The sequence below is a fragment of the Hirundo rustica genome, chromosome 9, assembly GCF_015227805.2.
Source record: "Hirundo rustica isolate bHirRus1 chromosome 9, bHirRus1.pri.v3, whole genome shotgun sequence".
Classification (NCBI taxonomy): domain Eukaryota; kingdom Metazoa; phylum Chordata; class Aves; order Passeriformes; family Hirundinidae; genus Hirundo; species Hirundo rustica.
Genome location: NC_053458.1, coordinates 7,500,700 through 7,519,732, shown reverse-complemented (window position 1 = coordinate 7,519,732; position 19,033 = coordinate 7,500,700). Strand labels below are relative to the sequence as shown.

At 41.7% G+C, this 19,033-nt stretch overlaps 1 protein-coding gene across 3 annotated transcripts in view; it reads right to left on the bottom strand.

Annotated features, from left to right (window-relative positions):
• The window catches only part of LOC120756363 (BEN domain-containing protein 5-like), an 887,649-nt gene that overhangs the window by 89,899 nt on the left and 778,717 nt on the right, over nucleotides 1-19,033 (bottom strand). For all 3 annotated transcript variants that reach the window (XM_040072626.2, XM_040072624.2, XM_040072625.2), the window contains exon 10: nucleotides 4,942-5,094. In XM_040072626.2, coding sequence (XP_039928560.1) covers nucleotides 4,942-5,094 — 153 coding nt within the window. The remainder of the gene's footprint in view (nucleotides 1-4,941; nucleotides 5,095-19,033) is intronic.

Here is a 19,033-nt window from a genome sequence, read left to right as displayed (position 1 = left end):
CTTCTTGGCTCTCTCCCTGCTCCAGGACAGTTCTCTGAGCCAGAGTTGTGTTATGCATACGTTAAAATATCACGTTAAAAAGGTGATACCCAGAAAGATATCCTGCCAGGGGGGCTGGTGTCCAGTTCTTAACTACCCTCCTGTCCTTCCTTCACAGCACACTTTGTCCCATCTGAGGGAATTTGTGGTGCTCTGCAGGAGAGGCAGCTTGCAGGAGAATCTACAGGAGCTCCTTTCATTGCTGCTGCCCTGGGAGGCTGTCACCCGCTCCCAGCGAGCTGACATTAGGCAAGAGTAATGATGGTCTTTGAAAATACACCATAAAATTGCTATGAAAACTTGTTTCTTCTGTGTACATTCTAAATTTCTACCTGCGTGGGGACAGAGAAGGGGCTGTCGACTCCTATATACACGAACAACAAAGCAAGAAGGTACTGAAAGAAAATCCATTTGTTCCAACTCTTCCTCCCCCTCCTTTTCTTTTCAATACAAATTCAATCCTCCGTATACAAAGAGGGGTGAACTGGTGCAGCACAGCACAATGGAACAATTTCATTTCACTGAGACTCTCCAAAAGGCAGAGTCCTTGTGAGACCAAAGCCTGTAACAGTGAGAAGGACAGACTCTACAGTCTGTTCCCTGTGCCACCAAAAACACCTTTCCCGCCTTGGCTCACCCAGCCTCCAGAACAAACAAACAAACAAACAAACAAACAAACAACAAATAAATAAAATTAAATAAATAAATTTATGGAGCAACACATCCAAGAAGCAGCAAGCAGAAATGCATCCCAGAGGGGTGCTAAAGTATATAATAGCTGTATTTGTCTTCCTGGATATGCCTTGGTACAAGACTACAAAAAAAAAGGAGGCAGGATCATTTGTTGTGCTCAGGTTTTAAGAGATTTTTGAGTAGATCTGTTAAGCTTGCATGATGTTAAAAAAAAAACCAAAACACCTGAACGCAGCCAGCTTTTGCCTTTTGGGGACCAGAGTTTTGTAGGGTTTTTTGTTGTTGTGGTGGTGGTGTTGTTGTTGTTGTTGTTGTTTTTACCCCAAAAGAGCAGAGAGGCACTTAGGAAGTGGTGATGTAAGTATGGATTTTACTTCAGGATAAATTCCAGACAACATTTCTACTTCTACTTCCCCTTCCTTGTCCAGCCATATGCAACATAAGCTGGGGTTTTTTTGTTATTTCAGAAGAGATTATTGGGATTTGATCATTCAATGTTCGTATTACTGCCTCAGGCACTTGCACCACTACTGCCTTCAGAGGGAGGAATCCAGCAGGGTAAATCATAACAGCCCAGAGAGGCTGCCACAGATAGAAGGAAGGAGGTTTGCTGGAACAAACACATCTTCCCTAATAAAGCTTGGATGGGGGTAACGCAATGAAAATGAGGACAGCAGACCTGGAGTTTGTGGATCAAAGAAAGGCAGCAAGAGATGTAAAGAGATTAAAATGTTTTTCTTCATTGCTCTGTGTTTGATATCCAAACTAAAAACAAGCAACCAAACAAACCACCACAAAAAGTACTAGGTGCAAATCATTCCATATCTGCATCTCCTCATATTGCTGAGACAATGATAGTCTCTAGAACGTGTGTTTAGGTCACAGTGTTATGGCACTGGAGTTAACAACATGCTTCCCTAAAGGAAACTGGGCAGGTTGCTGTCTAGAGACTTCACTCTTGAGCATGATATAAAACAGGGAACTGCTGACAAAGAAACAAGAATGGCACTTGGGACGTCTGAGTTTTATTCTCCAACTTCTTCAAGCAAATAATCTCTTACCCACTTTCTATCTCTTTCTCAGCATGACTGGAAGCTTTTAGGGTTGTGGACTTCCTCAGCAGTTACCCAGCATAATGGGACCCCAAGTTTTTATCCAGGTCTTTGGATAACCCTGGCACACAAAGGTAGAACACACAGTGTTTCTAAGGAAAGTCCTTTTCTGGGAAGTTGAATACGAGAAAATGAAATGAGAACTCAAATGCATCCCCAGTGCCACCAGTTCAGAGTCCAAAGGGAAAAAAAACAACAAACTGATCAGATCAGACCAAGTACCTCTGGTTGGTCTTTTTCTTTAACTGAAAAGAAAAGCAATCCCAAGAATGGCTGAAGTTGTTTCTTTCAAATGAACTAGAGAGAACAGATGGTCTCCTCTCATACTGTCACAAAGGTCAAAATTAGCCACCCCTAAGACTAGCAGGTTCTTGAAATGCTTGAATGCTTGTGTCTGGTCCTTATGACTAATCCACTCTCCCAAACAAGAAAGGTCAAATGAAGAACATCCCTACAAAAACTGCAACTACTCCAAGCCATAGCTGATGTGTGGTGCACTCAGACATGGTGTCAACAGCTGCTCCTAAAACGCAATGAGTCAGCCTTTCAAAGGAGCATGCCAGCTTTCACTGTTAGAGCTTTCATGTGGATTACATTTACTTCCCAGTGTTTAAAAATATCCTTCTTAAACATTGAAAATATAAAATGTTTTCCTTACAGATTTTGTCCCTTTTGCCTAGAGAGCTGCCCAAGAATGTCTCATGTATTTATATGGGAGCAAAACATCCTGGCCCTTCTCAAAACATCCTGGCCCTTCTCAAAACATCCTGGCCCTTCTTTCACTTTCCTTTTCACACACTGACAGCTAAACCAAAGGCAGGCCTCTGTTTTCTGAAGTAATGTACAAATGAGGAATTTCTGGCCCCTTTCACAACTTATTCCTGTGAACCACACTCAGCCTTCCAGAGAGCTCTGGGGTCACGTGTTTCGCCCAGCAGACAGGGCACAGAGATACCGGGTGACTCTCCTTTGGTCCCATAACCAGCGTGTGGGTACAAATCCCCTATCCATCCCCTACTCTAATCACCAATCTCCCTTGGATACTGTCATTTAAATAAAAAGGCCTATTGGAAATGACAGGTGAAGAAAGCAGCCCAGGCATGAAATGCACTCTAAAGTATATTAATAGAAGGTTGCCAGACAAAACGGCACAAGGCATTTGATCGCATCATCCTAGGCTTGTTGTTCATGCTCCTTTGCATCTGGCTGCGTGATTCCTGCCAGATTCTTGGCTGGAGCAGCAGACTAGGAGATTTGCCTGCCTTCCCTAACCCGTGCAGGGCTCAGCTGCAATCATGCAGAGCACTGAAAGAAATCCCTTTGAGTTGGGATTCATTCCGAACATGTAAAACCCAAATGACTGCTTCTCCAAAGTGAATCCCATTTCACAGCGAGTAGGTTATTAGTGTGGAACTCCATACAAGTAGCCTGCATTCAAAAGCCCTCTGCATTATTAATAGAAGATGAGCTTTTGACATCAAAGGAGAACCATTATGTATGCTAAACGGTGGCAAAAATTGTACCCGCACTTCAAACCTTTTCAGTGCTTTGTCCCTTGTAAATCAATCAAGGTTGACAGATGCTTTAAGGAGAGTAATCTTTTCAATGATACTGTCAATGGATAACATAATGGAACATTGTCTCTGTGCTGTGTGAAGACATGGAGCTAGTCAATTATGGACAACACTTCATGCAGCCGCCAGTTTTCACTTGAAGTGCTGCTGTTGAAGTATTATAATCCCAACAAATGGCTGCAGCAGCATACAATGTAAATGAGACCTCCTGAAGCTTTGGAAAATTCATTAGTAACAACAGTGGTCCATTCCCACACTTTCAAACACCAGCCTGGTAATGTTAACGATGCACTTCCCCCCTACCCTTTGAGCAGGCAGTAGGGCGTATTTACATACACTATTTTAAGTCTTCAGCAGATTTTTTTTCTCCCCCCATTTTGGATTCCTTTCCTCTCTTTACCTGATATTTCCAATGAGTCACATAACCCACACGGCTGGAACTGGAAACAAGAAATCAAACCTTCCTACCTGGGGACACATCCTCACTTCAAACCTGTCAGACACTTTGTGGCTGTCCCTTTTCCCAACACTTTTATCTGCTCAGCTGCCCTGGGAAGAATGGCCTGGATGGACTGCAGGGGAAAAGCTTCCATCTCAAGAGACCATTAGGATGTCAGGGGGAAGCTGGATGAGCCCAGTGCCAGTAGCACCTAGGTGGAACTCCGGGAGTCCAAAGGGAGAGACTGTGCTGTTTATTTAGCTATTGGCTTCCATTTTCTGCATCATCTTCTCAAAGATTTTTCCGTTGTCAACCAAGGCTTGTGCTAAGAGGAACACTTAAACTCGCACAGTAGCGGAGAGAAATCCCACACTTGAGCACAGAACCTCTCAACTCCCATCAATTGCAGGTTCTCATTGCTATGATCTGTGAATGCCCCTTACCCGTAATGTGTTTTTGAAACAACCAGATGCACGCCAGAAACTCAATCACTGAGGTCTCTTTGGGTAAGAACAAGCTGTTCCTTGAACCCAACTTACCCTTTCCCACTCTCCACATTGTAAGTACTGGGCAATTGTAAATCCTCTTGCAGAATGGTTTTCTACAGTAACATCAAAGATTTTCAAAAGCTTACATTGCCACAACTTTCAACAGATGTTATCTAACCTTTTCCTTCAAGCTGATTAATTTCATTTCTATTTGTTATTTGCATATTATTATTTAGAGTGTACAAATAAAATCTTTGACAAATTAATATAAACAATGGAACAATAAAGTTGATTCCGTTGATCAAAACACAAAAGATCTGAGAGAAACAGGATGTGCCAGTAATTCACAACCAAAGGTTATTAAACAGAGGATGAAAAACCTGCTTTTGTTCACGTGTCCGATGACGTATATAAGACCACAACTTACCACTGCTGTATAAGGGAGAGGGAAGATGGTAGCTAATCATAAAATTTTTAAGTAGCCTTTTATTCATACTGAAATAAAGGTCACTCAATCAAATAAAGCCAGAGATTTATAATAAAGGTGAAAAATAAAAAAAAAACTAGGAAAAATAATTAAGAAAAGCATGACTTACATACGAGAAGTCTTCAGCATTCTGACAGAGTAGCTTGGGAAAAACAGCCTGTCGCTGAAATCTTTCCTCATCTTCAAAGATGTTCCCATACATGAAGCCATTCATCATGGTGGAGTGGGCATGGATGTCGATATAGAACTCCAGGTTAATCTTCTGTTGAGGGAAAACAACGACAACAACAAAACATTCATCACGACATAAATCATAACTGAGTTATGCAGGTGAAGCCTCCCATAAATCCAGTCCTGCCATTCTTGAACCCATCCATGGTGCCAGCATCAGGGAGCCACGCTAAAGATTTCACTGTGAGGCATCCAACCATTCCTGCCTCTCCATGAGGACATGTGAAATACAACAGAGGACCATGACAGACATTTGTTTACCTATTTTTGAGAATATTGGAACAATTTGCACAGGACACTGTACAAAATAGAGCTAAAACATCCTTCATTGTGATGCAAGGCTTACTGCCAGTGATAAAAATATGCACCCTCCAGTTCTAGAGCGCAATTATTTGGGCATAGCTTTGCCATCTCTGCACAGTTCTGCATTGAGTTATGCAGATATTCCCTTCTGCCAGGTGAAACAGGCTCAAAAATGTGTAAAAAAACCTGCAGCAGTTCCTGTGCAGTTTATTTCTGTCTATAAGGAGAAATACTGCAAATGTTTTGTCTTCCTCTGCTTTCTAGCAGTAACTCAACAGAATAGTTCTCCAAAGCAAGTGCCTGGAATGCCTCTCTGCTTGCAGCTCCCTACAGGATTCCGCACCAACTCTTACTTCAAAAGACCCTCTAGCACAGAAGTGCCTGCTCTCCCCACACCCTTCCCATGGCATGAGTGGGAAAGAGGGAACATTCACCTGGATCACTGCACACAGCGCCATCAGCAGCAGTCACGGCACTGTCCAGCACTAAAGAGTGATACCAGAGCAGATGCCGCTGAATTACCCAGGTTCCCCAAACTCTTACAGCTTCTGGGCCTGAACAAATGCCGTGACAAGCCCATCCCTGTCACCTGGCCAGCATGGGGCTATTGGAGCTGTCCTGGTGCCCAGAGCTCAGATGTCCCTGCCTCGACAGAGGGATGGAGAAGAGCTCTGTTGGCAGCACGATGCTGATGATGCTTATCCTCATACTGAAATACAGCAGGAAGCTCTGCAGCCACAAGTCTCTGCTGCACACAAAGCTTGCTCTGGCTGCTGGGGAACACTGAGCTGTGTTCTCAGTGTAACAGGAAGGCAGGCTGGATTGTGCAGTTCATGTCACAGCAGTGTCAGCCCTTCTGATGGGGGGAGAACATCATTTGGTATGTGAAAATAATATAATACAGATTTACTTTCCCCTGGCAGAAAACCAATGTATAATACACAGCGACTGTTTAGTTTAATTAAACAGCCTAGAGAGAGTAATAATGTATCTTATTAAGCCTCTGCTATGTTAAAATGTTAGCTAATGCAATATCAATATCTGACCATGCTTCATAGGAAAGGGAACATTTGATTGTGTTTGACTCTAACACAATAAATTGTTTGCTCCTGCCAAAACATTCTGCTGTGCTACGGAGGACCAGCCCTGCAATAAAGCACACATCTGCTATTTGGAGATACAGCACTGAGGAGAAAGATTAGCACTGACAAGATGAAACACCACACAGGATTTTCTTCCTCTCCAAGCATACAGAAATTAAAAACCAAGATTAAGTAATACTATTTTCATGAGGAAATTTCCCCATCACAAACAGAATTTGATGAGATCAGATGCACGCTGGCATATCACCATAAAACAGAACATGTTGTAGAGTCTCAAAACAGTGATTTGATGAAGTGAGCAGATAATCTAGTTAAACTGGGTATTTGTAAAGCATGAATGTCCTTCACACAGAAGTCAGTGACCTAAGTCATACTTATTTTAGAACACGCAGACAGAATTCTTTATAAGAACATAGTTGCTAACATAAAGTAATCGAGAAGCACAGTGAGATATATAACAATAGACTAGAATAATTTGTGACTTGAGACAAATAATATTGCTGGTGTAAACTGCAGGATTTGTGGTACTTACTCATTCATAGCTTTCAAGTTGTTTCCAAAAGAAGGTGTCCACAAACAGAGATGCAGAGACACAGATTACTAAAATAATTTTCCATAAACTACCCAGCAAGAAATTCACCTGCAGAACAAGAGTGACCTGACCCTCAGCTTAGTATTAAATTATCAAGTTATCCAGTCTAACACAGAGTCACTGGGGTATTTTCTAAACCCTCGTAGGACCCTCAGTCAAAAAAATTGTTGGTGTTAGTGTCACAGAGAATATTAGAAAATCTCCTGGTGTGCTGAAATTTCCTTGAAGATCTTTCCTGTTCATCAAAACCATTTTCAAATAATCTGGCTGCAATGGTTATATGTGAGGGGACAGTGTCCTTCACAGATATCACCTTCACCTAAAGACTAAGATTCCAGTTCCCTTATTTGGAAGTTGTGACATTAAAGAGGTAGCTCATCACCCAAACAAGTGTTCAAAAACATTTTTCAAGTCATCTGTTTCAAGATAATTAAAAAGTAATTTCTTAAGTTAGCCCACAATGTCTATTCAGCCGGGATTTTTTTCTGGTCTTCATTCCTTAGCCTCCAATTGAACGTATAAAAATCTCAATTTCTCATATTCCTGTGCACTAAATTTAGTCCAAACTTGCAACTGTCCATCCTATTCAGCATGTTTTTAAACATAGCTAGAGTAATTGCCAGTTAGATGTACTACTTCCAGACACCGCTGTGTGTGAGCAGAGCAGCATTTCGCTGTTTGACATTTCTCCTCCTCATATTCATTATTTTATCAAAGGGAGATGTGTTGAGCATTCTCCATTACAGAACAAAACAATCCAATGTATTGTTGATATAAGACATGAGATCCTAATGGAAAAAGTCCTCTTATTCCCAGACACAAAGTTGTTGTGGCCTTAAAATGGTCAATAACAGCTCAGTCACTGGGACATTAAAAGTTTGCCACCTCCTGCCTCAAGTAGTAGACCAAGCAGCAGAAAACTTGTTTGCACACAAGCTTCACAAGGACTATGCTATGCTCTTGAACAATAATGGTATTTCTTGATCCTCTTTAGAGTTATACATATTCATAGGTGCTTTACATGTAAGAACTGTTTCCCCCACTGCCACACATCAAATTTAAACAAAGGAATAAAGTTTTATATTTCATTTGAGGTTCTCTGGAAGATTTTGCAATAATTACTTATCTCCAGCAACTCAGGTTAGGATCACAGAATTAGCATTTTATGAAATACGTAATGTGACCTACTGATGGCAGTTTCAGCAAAGTCAGCAGAGGGGTGACCTTCTGAAATTGTTTCTCTTGGAGGTAGGAGAACTTTAGTGGGAGAATGAAGTAAATAAACGTATGTTTGCATTTACATGAGCACATGCAAACACACTTAACCCACTGCTATCTGCTGTCATACCCCAGGGGTATCTGCCAGTATCTACACACCACAACCCACCCCCATTAGGGCTTCTATTGCTGCAGCACCTGCGAGTGAGAGGGGAGATAAATTTAGACATGGTTCAAAGTCTCACAGTCACATTTTCTTTAGCCTTTGTGCAGAAAATAATGAATAACTAGGCTCAAATAGCTCTAGATGCCACAGCTGCCTTCTGAGAGACTTACCAGGCACATCCTACAATATGATATTAAACTCATCATTTTCTGCTTTAGAGGTGGAATGCAAAATTGTTCAGATGCTTTATAAAAGTCATCATGCAATTTAATTCTCTCAAGTATCTTTTCTTTGTGCTTAAAGCAGTGGCAGAGTTTTCCTCTCTCACACTGTTTCTTAAGTAAAGCTGTAATTACCTGGATGACCCAGGTTACAGAGTGCCAGAAAACAAAGGCAGGCTTGGTCTTTCTTTTCTCTGGGTCTCAAAACAGAAATCACTCACTACACTGACAATGATTGAACCCCACTTCTTTGGAAAACAAGATTCTCTCCCTTGAAAAGAATGGTTTTTTATCTCTTCTTGCCACTTACCATATAAACCCAGCATAAATAAACAAGCAAATGTATTTCTGCTCTGAAGTTCATTTGAATCCCTGTTGTTGTGACACGCACTTTCCACTGCTCTACTGAGTCAGTCTGAAGTTTCTGCCAGCTTGAGAAATGTACATATAAATTAGGGGATGGTGAAAATGAAAGAAATTATGAACTAAGAAAAACAACTCTCATTTTCAAGAGAGGAAATAGTTAAAGTAGTACAGAAGCTGGTTCAGAAAACATCTTCTCACTTGTCTGCATTTTTATTTCCTTCACTGAATCCCTTTGGAAGGGCAGTAACTAAAGAGTAAAAGGAAAGAACTATGTTATTAGCTAGTACTGATATGACCAAACTTAGACTTTGAACAGTGCAATTATGATTCTAAAGAAAACAGAGGTTTAATAAATAAATAAATAGAAGCCCATAAATGCCGTAATAAAAGGATAAATGTGCATTGAGCCCAGAACATGAGCCACTAGAGAGACAAGTGATGCAGGAAGAAGCCAGCTCTGTCCACCAGCTGTCACTTCAATATGGATTTTATTAATTCTTGGGCATAGCAACAGGTTTAGAGACAGAGGCATCCAAAAGCCTTCTCCACTCCAATATTTCATATAGAGGAAGGGATAAACTCCTTGCAATGTTGTATACGAGCTGCTAAAACCATGGACTGTCATTTGTTGCAAGGAAGAGAAGAGCCTCCACGCAGACTTTGTACTCTTGCTGCTAAACCACTGTTTAGAGTAAATGATCATTCAACAGCTGGCTCAGCAGAAGGAGTTTGCCCCTTTTCATACAGAAGACATTCAGAAATTCCCAGAAGAATGGCTTTTGAGGCTTCCTCAGGTATCTCTCAGAAGAAAAATTCCTCAAAAGAATCTCTCAAAAGAAAACTTTGCATGTGTCTCCAAGACATCCCTTTTGACATAAACACATTGTTACATCAGGATTAGTTGTTTTGGCAACACTTGCAGTGGTGACAGCAGAAAACACAGGAGCACAGTGTGCTCCTTAGGAAAATGAAGGGAAACTGACCATTCAGCATCACAGGGCAAACAGTCAACATTCAGCTACAAAGCATCACTCCTCCCCTTCTCAGCCCGACTGAATTCTGCCCAGCGCTCTGAATATTCTTTGGAGATGTGTGACACTTGCCTCCTTCTGACTTTCTAAGGGAACATGAGGTGAGATTCAAACTGTCTGGATATAGTACACATTTTCAAGCTTGAAATGCCTGGATTTGGATGCCTGGTAAGATGAGTTTTACCCAAATTACTTTTTTTACCTCTACCTTTTCCCCATATTTCCCCCAACCCCAAAAATCCATTAAAGACTTCCACATTTTTGTCTGCTATCCATTATACAACTTTTGACAAGTTAGTCCTACAGAATCATCCTCAGTTTTTTCAGACAATGCAAGCCACACCTTATTAGAGGCACTATTTCAGATTTATAGCACTCCTCTTTTGTAACCATAGGGACAACATCTTTCTCCTTCCATTCATCATCTCACGGACCACCTGCTCATTCACCTCTGTAAACACCATGGCAACAACAGCAATTACTTACACAAGAAATTAATAGTAGGAAAGGGAGTTACTATTTTTAAAAGCCTTATGGGGAAAAAAAAAAAAAAAAAAAGTTTCCTCATCTTGCTTCCAGAGAGAGGAATGTGCCAGTTTAGAACCACTCGTGTTCTCACTGATACGAAGCACAAAAGACAATTTTGCTTTTTCTGTAGACAGCTTTACAGTCTGAAGGTGCCTTTTAAGTGTCCTGCAGAAGCAGCTTGCAAACACTGATGTGCCACGAACTCTGCATGGCCTTCCAGCAGTTCTTCATAACACTTCAAGCATTTTTTTTTCAGAACATTTCAATGATATTGCAGGAGCTGGTGTCTCTCAGAATGAACCACTCCAACCCAATTGCTGTTCAATTGTAACTATCTACCAACTCTGTTTCATGGCAAATAAAGATACCTCCTGATGGCAGGAGTAACCTGACATGACCCAGAACCTCAAAGTGAATGGAGAAGAGACCTCTGTTGTTCTTTGGTTCAGCGAAAGGATGGAAGCCCATCAGTACTGCTTTCCTGCCTGCCTTAAAAAGTAAGGGATGCTTTTATCCCTTGAAGAACAGGAACCTGAATATAGCTCTTCTGTGCCCATCAGTCACCCCAAAAGGAGCTAAACTCAGAGTCCTGGCCTCAGAGTGGGAGGTCAGCAACATGCATATTCTGATCCTGACTTGTTATCTGCTTGCTTCTCTCACCTGCCGGTGCAGATAACAGCATCTCCTGAGGGTTGGCTGACGTCTGCAAAGCACTTTGAAGATACAGAGCATCACAGTCCGTACAAGCTAAGTGTTAATTCGTCTGCCAGGCTGATTCACCCTGACCCCCTCTGCAGAGACATCCAGTTAGTGTCAGCTCTGGCGCTTTTTGCAATTCAGGCACCTGTCCACCAGCCCCTGGACTGGAGCCAGCAATTCACACAGGACACAGAAGAGCCGTCAGATGGCAGCAACATTTGGTCATGACAGGCCTGAATTGGATTTGAAAGGGTGACCTGGAGGTGAAAGGCTCTATCAAGAAGCCACTTCTGTTCAAATGCATATTAAATTAGAAAGGTGCCAAAGAGACACTGTTAAGGCCCAGATCAAGTTTAGACAAGACTTTTGGCTCTGCTGCATGGACAATTCTTGTATAATTTTTACCCTAAATGATTATGAACCAGAAAATACATTCTTATGGATTTAGGGTCTGACCTCAAGCCAAAACTGTGAGTCTGAAGGACACTCCTTGTTCTGTCTCTTCCTTCCTCTGTCCCTCATATGAAGCAAACCTGCACGTACACTCAGCACCATTGCTTTTTGACCCTCACAAGTTCTGAAATATTTCTTTGCCTGGATTGCTAGAAAAAAGCAGTGGGACTGAACAGGGTCTAGGGGCATTACCTCACTCCAAGCTTCGCTGGTTTTACTTGGCTCTGCCCATCTCAAACACCACTTGTGTGCCACCACCAGATGACCCAGAGAACAAGCTTTAGAAATCCTACCTTGCTCACTCCTCTGCTACTGAACAGCATTGGCTCTACAGAAAGAGGGCTCTTCAGAAAAGACAAGTGGGAAAGGATTTGACAGCTTTCTAGAAGAGGGAAGAAATCCTACCTTAAAAGAGAATGAATGAATAACAGAAAGAAAGCAAGAGGAAAAGCGAGAGCAAAGGAAAAGCAGAAAGAATCTGAGGCAGTAACTGTTACTTATTCTCTTATAATTAAAACAGGAAAATTAGGTTATGAAACAGGAATATCTAAATGGCCATGTTTCACCGGATAATTAAATTTAGCTCTGGTCTGGTTGTGAAGGTTCTCTCAGCTGAAATGCTCCCAGTAGTTGCATTGAAGGTTTTAGCATGCCTTGGTGCTGTTCCTTAGACAGACACTTGCTTGGTGTGTGACAATACACAAGACATTTAATATCTTCAGGCACCATTAATTGCTGCTTATATGCCTGCAACTATATTAAGGTCAAGAATTCCTGTTCAACTATTCACTTCATAGCAGCATTAATAGCTTTGTGTTTTACCACTAACTTTTAATTATACCTCTGCAGAACCCTCGGACCAAGGAGCAGAGACTTTACAAGTACATAAATAAGGCCCAAAGACATTGCCTGCCTCTCCTCTAATTACAAAGGCAAAGAGTGGTAGACTAAAAACAATGGCTAGGAGTTATGGCTCCCTGTCCCCTAATTTCCTAGGAACAGTTGCAGTTGGACAAATTGTGTGTAGGCAAATCAAACTCTTTAACTACCGGTTTCTCTAGTCTCTCAAATAATATATACCATTATTCACTATTTCTTACTAAATAAGTAGCACCTGGCAGAATATAAAGTCATCAGGCAGAAGACCAAAGGCAAACAAAATTAAGTGTTTTATAAATTAGCTTATACTGCAGCACTCACTGCCACCAGATTTTGGCCAAAACACAGGTGAATAGAAAGATCAATTAGATAAATTTGAAGAAAAATTATGTTATTACACTCAAAGCAGTGAACACAACTCCTTGAACAGAAAATCCCCAAATTACACATTATCAGAAGCCTTGCTCTCTTCTTAGCCTATCCCTTAGCATCTGCACTAAGATTCTGAGCCAAATAGACCTTGGGTTTGATGTAGCATCACTGTTCTTATTTTCCAATTAGACCTTGATTTATGCTGCAGAATGAGACTTCTGTGGTTCTTAAAAAGGTAAGGTGTTGATTTGTGGTGAAAAGTATGTGTATTCCTACAGTTTAAACTAAATCTCCAAAAAGAGATTAGACAAATTACTCTAAAGTAGATCCTGACCTATATAAAGCTTTCAGCTCAACAAGCCCTGAAATAATGGGAACTCTAAGCTGGACGTCAAAGGGAAAGGTCCATTTTACAGATGTAAATTATTTTAAACAGGCCCCCGAGTGTCTTTTCCCACCTACTCAGAACATACCCAGAAAATTTGATTAGTTGGACCTATTAGAGGACCTGTAAGGATTGCTTTTATTTTACATAGATCTGCGTGGAGTAAGAAGCAAAAATCCATCCGTGGATGGGAACTCCAAACCTGCTCAGTCAGGTGGAAGGGAACAACACTACGTGTCATTCAAAGGTTAGGTGGGCGTGCACGTGCTTGAGAAGACAGGAAAGCTGTGGATGGACATTGTGCCCGTGCTTTGCCAGGGGACTGACAGCTGGAAGCCAAACCAATTCCTGTTCACCCTCCTGGCACAGCCTGGCCGCAGGCAGAAGCTGTCCACGGTCATTAGTCTTATTCTGTTCCCTTGCAGGTTGGGCCTTTCTTTTCCTTCCTTGTACTCAGGGTGAGCAGCAAGCACACCAGGGAAGAGATAAAAGTGAAAGCTGATAAACAGGAACACAATGACACCAAAAGAGATTAGGGACTATACAGCAGACATAAATGCTGAGGGGAGGCATGCAAATACAAAACAGAATTGACCCAGGCATTGTCTTGCTGACTTGTGATTCATCCACAATGGGAAGAACAGGTTTTCTTGGCTTTGTCCTACTCAGAGATAGCTCAGCATAACATTTTGTACCAAACTGTGGAATGTTTTCTCTGAGCTTTACATCTAGCAGTATTTATGGTCTGCACAGTGCTATAAAAGCTAAAATGTGATGGACACTGTGGAAGGGTCTGCCGTTACAACTGAAAGCACAACATATCATGCCTTTTCCAGGGCGTTTTATCAGCATCAGTCGTATCTGAAACTTTTTTCTCCACTATTCCCCTACTCCTACTTGGCCAATAGGTGTCCTGGGCTACACCAAAAGCAGTGTGGCCAGCAGTCAAGGGACGTGATCCTCCCCCTGTACCCTGCTCTTGGGATCTCACACGGAATGCTCTGCACAGTTCTGGGGCCCCCAACATAAAAAATTACACAGAACTGCAGGAGCAAGTCCAGAGAAGACCATGAGGATGCTCAGAGGGATGGAGCACCTCTCCTATGAAGAGTGGCTGAGAGAGCTGGGGTTGCTCAGCCTGGAGAAGAAAAGCCTTATAATATTTTTAGGCCTTATAGCACCTTCCAATACCTCCCTAGGATGACAAGAAAGTTGGAGAGGGACTTCTGACAAGGATGTGTAGTGCAAGGACAAGGGAGAATGGCTCTTAAACTTAAAAAGAGAAGGTTTTGATTAAATACTAGGAAAAAATTCTTTACTGATTGGTGGTGAGACGCTTGCACAAGTTGCCCAGAGAAGCTGTGGCTGCCCCATCCCTGGGAGTGTTCAAGGCCAGGTTGGATGGGGCCCTGAGCAACCTGGTCCGGTGGAAGGTGTCCCTGCCCATGGCAGGGTATGGGAACAAGATGAAATTTAAGGTCCCTTTTGAACCAAACCATTCTGTGGTTCTGTGGTATTACTGCAGGTGATGTCACCTTGTGCTCTTCCTGTCAAACAGCAGGACAGGTACCTGTGCCTGTAAGTAGTCACAACATCTCAAAGACAATGTCTCCCATGCAAGCACATCCTGGGGACCACTATCTTTTACTGTTTCAAACAGAAAGAATATTCAGTTCTTGCAGAAGATCAGGGACTCAAGATTCAGCTCAGCACTGCAGAAAATAAGTGACAATCTCAAGAGGACCCACCAGGGCATAGCTAACAAAGTATGGTAGGACTCAGAAGAAGTGTATTTCCCATGCTAGACAGCCAGCAGCGGCTGACCCACATGATCAATGGTTGGCTGAGATATTTAAGCAGTTTCTGCATGTTTTTTCCTCTATATGCATATATATTCACCTTTATAAGGATGTCTGTGGTGAAAATGCATCTTTAAGTACAAATGTTTTGAACTTGTTTTCATCCTTCTCCTCGGTATCTGTCACAGCTGTCTGTAATGGACAACAAAGCAATTTGAACTGTCAATCAATCAGATCAACACTTAATCTTTGCTCTCCTAAATGTTGCATCATCACCGGTGGTTTTCAGGTTGAGCGTTGTGAACAATACTGTGTTTTAACCCTCCCTGGCAGATGAGCCCCACAGAGCCACTCACTCCCTCTGCAGTGGGCTGAGGAAGAGAATCAGGAGGATAAAAGTGAGAAGACGAGGTTTACCCTCTTATGCTAACCACAGACCGCACAGCAAGGCAGAAAGCAGCCCCTCGCAACAGCAGCACGGCAAAGTCTTGCACAAAACTTTGGAAAAGCAAACTTCTGGTGAACTTGCTGTGTTTTTCCATAGTTTCCCTGATAGTTTCCTCCCCTCCACACTCCCACACACCACACTGTGAGTCGGAGAAAGTCCAGAGCTATACTTTAACTTTGGATTTCTCTGAAGGAAGGAGTTTGCTGCTATCTCTGATGGTTGGAACCTGATCCTGTCATCATTAACTTTCTCAGAGACTCTTCATTTGCTGAATATTGGTCTGTAATAAGAAGCAGGAAGGATAGGCATTTTCATAGCAACTACCTGCCAGGAGATTTCAATTCTTTATCCCTTCAAAATCCCACATCTGTCCATGTCTCCAGGCACTAGGGGAAGAAGCTCTGCATTAGTTATTTTTATTATCAACATAAAAATCTTTCCATTTATTTATTTATTAAGGAAAAAAAACCTCCAGCTATCTACAAAACTCAGTTCATTTTGTCCTTAGGCAGACATTTAAAGCTGTCTGCCAATGTCTTTTCTTAATAATAAAAAAAATAAGCTAAAGTCTTTATTACACACTGTGTAACAAAATATGACCAGCTACATTCACCCAGCTGAGACATGCACATCCATCTATCAGAAAAGACTGCTGTCACTGGAAGAGGAAACATCTGCTGAAGGTGGTCCTATCCTATACCTGAAGCTGGCCACTGATGGTGCACCAGCCAGACCCCCCAAAAAAAACCCATTTGGATGCTGGGTCTTTGATTTTGCCTCCTAGACTGTGATATGATGAAGGCCCAAAAATATAACCCAAACTAATTCTGTACCCTGCACAAATGCCCCTTGGAGCCTCATGCAAGGACATGGTAGGTGATGCAGCTTCTGTCCAAAATCTTGTGGCCTGTATCATGTCCCTGTACCCCCGAAAAGCAGGAAGGATTTGGAGCCCTGGCTGGGATGTGTGGCAGAGCTGCTGCCTGCTCTCTTTCTAGGCTAGTGATTGGCATGTTAAACCCAAACAACACATCTTAGACTGACACAAGATGAAGCACATTAGGCAGATGGCATGTTTTCTCTGCACAAGCCAGTGCCAGAGTATTTCCTCCTAATGATCTTCTGTTCTTGTTCTCACAGCAAAATTAGTTTTAAAGCAAAGAGAAACAACAAAATAAAAAGTATGTAGCATGATGAGAGCAAAGATTACTATTTGGGAAAAAAATATCAACAAGAGCAAGGCTTTGTTCTTTCAATTCCATGGCTTTTATTTTTATATATATTTATATATATATATATATATATAGTTTATAAAAACAAACACCCTACTTAGTCAGACTTGAAAAGTCAAAATTTACATTTAAATGGAGACATTTAGCTGGTTTTTTTTCTCTCTCTCATCTCTTGAATGCAGAGTACAAAAGATTAAAAACTCTCAATTTTCCTAAATGGATGGATAACAGGTGAACTTTGCATTCTGAGAGCTATTCATTTAGTGAACAATGTCCAACTCAGCAAAGACCAAAGCCCAGGCGATCAAGGGGAAAAGAGCACTGGCTGCTAAGCCTGACACAGATTTGCTCAACAGCTGAGACCAGGAGAAGCTGTGATCCCATTGTGTCCTGTTCCCAAGGAGGAAATTACACCAAATACAGCTCCCTGAAGGCAGCAACTACATTTCCAGATGTACAGTGGATCACTATCCAATCCAAAACCACTTCAATTTTAGAGATTGCAGTGCTACAATAGCCCTGGTTTCATTGCTAGAACTACTGCAGATGTTTAAAATGTGAGGTGGTCTGCTTGTAAGGGAAAATGAGAAGACTTAAAACGAGTCCATAATTGCATGACATTAAAGCCATTGTAAAATATCAAAGTGGATGCAAATACTGTGATGACCCTTAAAGCTTGCTACCAATTACCTTCCTTTAATTTTTTTCTTTTCTTTTCTTTTTTCTTGTTTCCTTCCTGGCCAGGAAAATAATTACTGATTTTAAGCAGGGAGTCTATCAAACAAGTACAAGTGCAAGCAACATGCTCAGAAAATGCCATCTTAGTCCGTGGAAAGGTGCAGTAGCAGCTCATTCAGTTTTGGGTTGGATTTCTCCTCTCTGGCCTTTGCTAACATAGAGCTGATCCAGAGTGTTAAAATGACACAAAGGCAAAATACTAACCTCATGTTTTTTAAAACAAGGGTCAACAACAGATCCAACCAGCCCATTGCAGGGTCTGATTTTAAAAGTTTTTAACAGTTTCTCGTGTCTTATACTGGATGAAATGCATCTATAGAACCACACCAACAAATCAAAAAGATACCAACCACCTCCCCCCCACCCCCCCACCCCCCAAAAAAAACAGATAAAAAGAAAAAAAAAAGGGGGGGGGGGCAAAAAAAAAAAAAAAAAAAAACCACCAAACAAAAAAAACCCCCACACACCCCAAAAATCCCCAGGAACAGTAACTGTTTGGAAAAGACACGGCCACAAAATCTAAATGCCTGAGAGGCAAATGTGCTATCACTCTGTACCCAGCACCATGAAATTACTGACTCACTCTTTTTAAAGCTGCAAAGAGTGCTTCTAGTCTCCCAGGGCCAGAAGCTATCCCAACCACATCGCTACTGAGACGTGTATTCTGATGTTCACCCATCATCTCATTGGTCCCTCTGCCTTTGGAGACTTTCCTTCTCTGTTACTCTCACAAACTGCATGAGAATCCATTGTTTAAGCAAAAAATGCTGACAGATTTTCTAGCAGTTCCCAACTTAAAAACATTAAGAAACAAATACAAGAGAATGGAATATGTTAAAGCAATGGATTCTGAAGTTAAGCCTTATCCTTTAAATTAAAAGGGTTTTAACTGAGCCAACAGGACAGACATCACACCCTATAAAAAACCTGTGTCAGTTTTCTCCTCAAACAACCAGGAGCATCTGGGAGTATCTGGAGCACTGACTTGACTGGTATCAGTGTGGTACTAATCCAAATAATGTGAGGAATCTGCACAATAAATGGATGAACAATGCCTCCTTTCCCAAACACACCTCCTTAAACCCATGGGCCAGCATCCTTTACCCCAAATATGAAGCAGACCATTAAGTTAGTGCTGACATCATTATGCCATTACTATAGCTGCTGTAATGCTGTTTCTGGACACAGACTTATCACAGCAAAAAAGCAGGAGACTTTTACTTCAGGCAACCCTTAGGATTTCAGCCTCCAAGTGATACAGCTTGATTCAGCCCTGAGTTCTCCTGAAAATATCACAGGATGCAATGAAACGTTCCCTTTCTTTGCCATTTCCTGCCATGACCTGTTCTAACAACACTGCACAAGGGTTGGTTTATTCACGCATTTCTTGTGGCATCCATGCCCACAATGTCCAAATCTGACATCTGTTAATTCCGC